Source organism: Agrilus planipennis, unplaced genomic scaffold, assembly GCF_000699045.2.
Source record: "Agrilus planipennis isolate EAB-ADULT unplaced genomic scaffold, Apla_2.0 scaffold1118, whole genome shotgun sequence".
Taxonomy (NCBI): domain Eukaryota; kingdom Metazoa; phylum Arthropoda; class Insecta; order Coleoptera; family Buprestidae; genus Agrilus; species Agrilus planipennis.
Genome location: NW_020440218.1, coordinates 358 through 4,446, shown reverse-complemented (window position 1 = coordinate 4,446; position 4,089 = coordinate 358). Strand labels below are relative to the sequence as shown.

At 34.5% G+C, this 4,089-nt stretch overlaps 1 protein-coding gene across 1 annotated transcript in view; it reads left to right on the top strand.

The window, feature by feature from the left end:
- LOC108743632 (trypsin-3-like) overlaps nucleotides 1-3,357 on the top strand; it is a gene marked incomplete at its 3' end in the record, with an annotated part of 5,563 nt that extends 2,206 nt beyond the window's left edge. Inside the window, exons 3-4 of the mRNA XM_018479215.2 lie at nucleotides 1,787-2,168; nucleotides 3,307-3,357. Coding sequence (XP_018334717.2) covers nucleotides 1,787-2,168; nucleotides 3,307-3,357 — 433 coding nt within the window. The remainder of the gene's footprint in view (nucleotides 1-1,786; nucleotides 2,169-3,306) is intronic.
- Between the last annotated feature and the right edge of the window lie 732 nt (nucleotides 3,358-4,089).

Here is a 4,089-nt window from a genome sequence, read left to right as displayed (position 1 = left end):
CTGCCTGCGACGCGCTGATGAGATCCAAAAAGATCGAAATCGCGATCCGCGTCTGGCAGTTTCGACAGAATACAGACCACTTCGAATTATTTTGTACAATATAAGAAAAATGCTCTAAATACTTAAAAAGCTGATATACCAAGAACGAGATGGTTTTTTTATGCGTCAGCTCGCTGTTTATTCGCTATGTTTCTCCCATATCGCCTGCTCCCGTGTGGGAAAACCATCAAATAAATTTCTGTTACAAGAAGACGGGCTAGCAAAAAATATTGTGCACCAATCAGCACTTGATAGATTATTGAAATTTTGACGTAATGTTTCATTCTCATTCCCGCGCGTTTTTAGATTGGCTAAACAATTTTTGTCTTTATTAGTGAATTTTAATTAGACTGTGTAGGTATTAAAAAGTTTAGTGTAATATTCGTTTAAAATATTCGAATTAACGAGCCACAGCAGCGCGTGACTGGATCAGTTAATAAATTAAAAAGCTTTAATACAAGTTACTAACAGACAGATCTGATATAGTCCCACTTCAAATACAAATACAAGATTGAAAATACTCGTCTTATTAATTTTCTGTTTTAATTTGCATTTCATTAAATATAAAACTCTAGTGTCATTAAATATTAATTTTTTACTGCATCCGGATAATTTTTAAACCTATGTATTTTAAAAGCACTAATCGAGTTGAGTTGAGCTATACCACCGTAGTGTTTGTACACTCTTTTTAGATAGATGCTAAAATCGTAATGGGTTGATACAATTTGATTCGACTCCGGTGAAATTAGTTACATAAGCATTATTCAAAGACACTTAAAACTAATAAATTAATACTCTGTTGGTAGCTTGCTGATTGTAGGTACTCTGTTGAATGTGTAGATAGATAATATTAATGTGTAGACCCTACATAGCAAACAATATAATTTTAAATTTTAATGTAATCGTCCAAACAGAAAAAAGCACGTGCCTTTACAGAAAGAAAACTAGGTCTGGACTCTGCGTGTAGCATTACTGGTGGGACCACTAAGGTCCACTTCCCAGTACAGGAGGCAACTGATTCAAATCTGCTAATATATCGAGTTATATCAGAACCAATCAAATAAATATTTTCCAAACTTTTGTTTAAACAAGAAAACAAGAACTCAACCGAATGTTATGTAATTTTTTTCGGATCATATTGGCGTTAATACACGCTTCGATCGGCACCTCAACGAAGTCGATAACATTTTTTGTTCGCCCGATATGGATCAGGAAAATAAAATGATCACGCACTTCGTATACACACACACACGCGCGTGCGCAAATTTCAAAAAATTTTGAAAACCCTATATACCTACAGGAAAGTTAAAATTTAGGCGCATTGGTTCCTTGTCATTGAAATCCATCATACTTTTACCTGTAACAGCTTTTGACCAATATCTCCTCTCTAGAGCACTTTTCGCCATATGTATTTTACACACTTTTTATTTTTATAATTGTCCGAAAAATGACGCACCTTTATTAACTAATCGTGTTCAAAGTCAAATAAATTAAATTCATTTAACATTAAATATTTCAAGAACAAAAGCACATAGAAGCCTCATCAAGAATTCTTACTTATAACAAAATATGAAAGTGCTCCACATTTTAAAAAGATCGATTATTAACATTACGAATAATAAGCGATCGAATTTTCTTTCTTTAATTGCAAAATACGCCATTTCTTTTTGTAAATATTTCTTCCTACTGATCCAAATTTAATATCAAAAATACATTTTATAACGATATTAAATTTCTCTATTTCCAGGTTGCTTGCATCAGATGTAACTATACGAGCGGGAACAGACAAATTCATGAAAGACGGAGTGGTAATAGGGGCCTCAAATTTATATGTTCACCCCAATTTTAATAATGATACCCTGGATTATGACATAGGTTTAATCAAACTTGCTTCACCACTAACTTTTGGTCCAAATATAGCTCCAATATCCCTTGCGGGAGCTAAACCTGCGATAGGAACGTCAGCTGTCGTTTCCGGATGGGGAGATTTAAATGCTTTTAGCCATAAAGCCCCAGAACAGTTACAAAAAGTTACACTACCAGTTGTTGCTGATAGCCAATGTCCTGGTGTGCATACTGAAAGAATGTTATGTGCAGGAAATAGTTCTGACTACAAAAGTCCTTGTTATGTAAGTGTAACTATTTTGAACAACTGTATGTACCTTAAAATTAGACGAGGATATACCCCAAAACGAATAATCAGTCATCAAAATAAGGTCGTCAATCCTAAGACTAGTTGGACACCCACCTCCACCCTTTACTATTCTAAGATCATCTTCGCATTTCCCTAAAACTTGAACAACCCACACCCTTAACTATTTGCGAACAGTAATCCAATCTAGGTCTACTTCTACCCCTCCTAATTCCCGTTTCTCCCTCTAATATGTCTCTGACTAAACCCTCATGCCTGAGAAGGAGTCCTACTAACCTATCTCGCCTATTCCTTGTTCATTTCCACAGAGTCCTCTGTTCTCCTATTCTTTCTAATACCTCTTCATTTCTAACCTTATATATCCACGATATCCTATAGTCTTTCGCCTGTAACACCCCATATCTATATCTTTTCTTTTCCGCCGCGTATACCGTTCAAATTTTCGTACCCATACAGCGCTACGTCACAGACATACTGCTTTAATAATCTTTTTCGAATTTCTAAATTAACCGTTCGCGAACATAGAAGTGACTTCTTTTTATTGAAGGCGACTCGACCTTGCGCTATCCTCTGCTTTATATCCCTACTACTCCTTCCGTCCTGACTTATCTGACTGCCTAGATTCCTAAAATCGGCCACTTCTTCTAATTTTTCGTCTCCTATCTTTATATTCTCTCTTTTCGTGCCATTTTCTTCTCCTGCATACCAGTATTTTTGTTCTACTTTTATTTATTTTCATACAGTACTGTTTTGTAAATACCGCTTCCATTTTATTTAATGCTAGCCTTAACTTATCCTTACTAGATGCTAAATCATCTGCAAATCTAGGCATACTAATATTTTGCCCCTGTATATCTATCCCTACAGTTGCACTGTCTTTAATGATGTTGATCGCGTCTTCGATGTATATATTAAAAAGTAGCGGTGACAGTGTGCATCCCTGTCTGACTCCCTTCCTAATTTTTACTTCTCTACGTTGCAGCCCCATCTCTGTAACTGCCTTTTGCTCTTTATACAAACTAAGTATCAGTCTCCTATCTCTGTAACTTATCCCAATATTTAAAGTATATTTAATCAATAGATAATTAATATTGATATTTATTTCTTTAATACAGGGTGACTCTGGAGGCCCTTTGGCTGTAGGAAATACCCTNGATTTCTTCAAGGTCACAATTCCAACAAATTGAAATGGACTGTATAGAAGTATTCACTCATGCCGAGTATTCACACGGCAAAAATTGTTTTCAGGATCGCTTTTGTCTCTGAATTGTGCAGTTAATAGAAGGAATTATATAGTGTGGCGGATAATAACACCGCTATATTTAATTTAAAACATATATTTGACTAAACATTATGTTACACCCTTTTGTAAATATTTCTACTCGAATTCTTTTGTATCTGTCTTTCTATTATTATTATTCTCTGTGAAAATCAGTTTACGCCAACGTTGCTAATCTTCGTAGTTGGATATTATCAATTGCATCAATTTAAATTACAACACCATAGATCTGTGTATTCTAAATGAAGAATATATTTTAAACAATATACATTTAATACTCTATAATATAAGAAAGTTGTTCAATTTGCGGCTGCTAGAATGTAAGTTACCTATTTCAACCAGGAACCAAATAGCAATGTAAAACAGACTTTAGGGTAGATAGCACATGAATAAATTAACAACTTAGAAACTAAACCAATCGGCCTTTTTTTCCACAAAACCCGGATGATCTTTACAAGTGTAATGCATATTTGGCTTGATATGTAGGAGATAATTACATTCAGAGCAAAATTAATTTAATGTAGACGTTATCGTAAAAGTGTTTCTATCAATTTGTTAGACAATACGAAGGATTTTTTCCATCAATTCCAATCGCGTAGTCAAAAATAAGTGGTCGAAA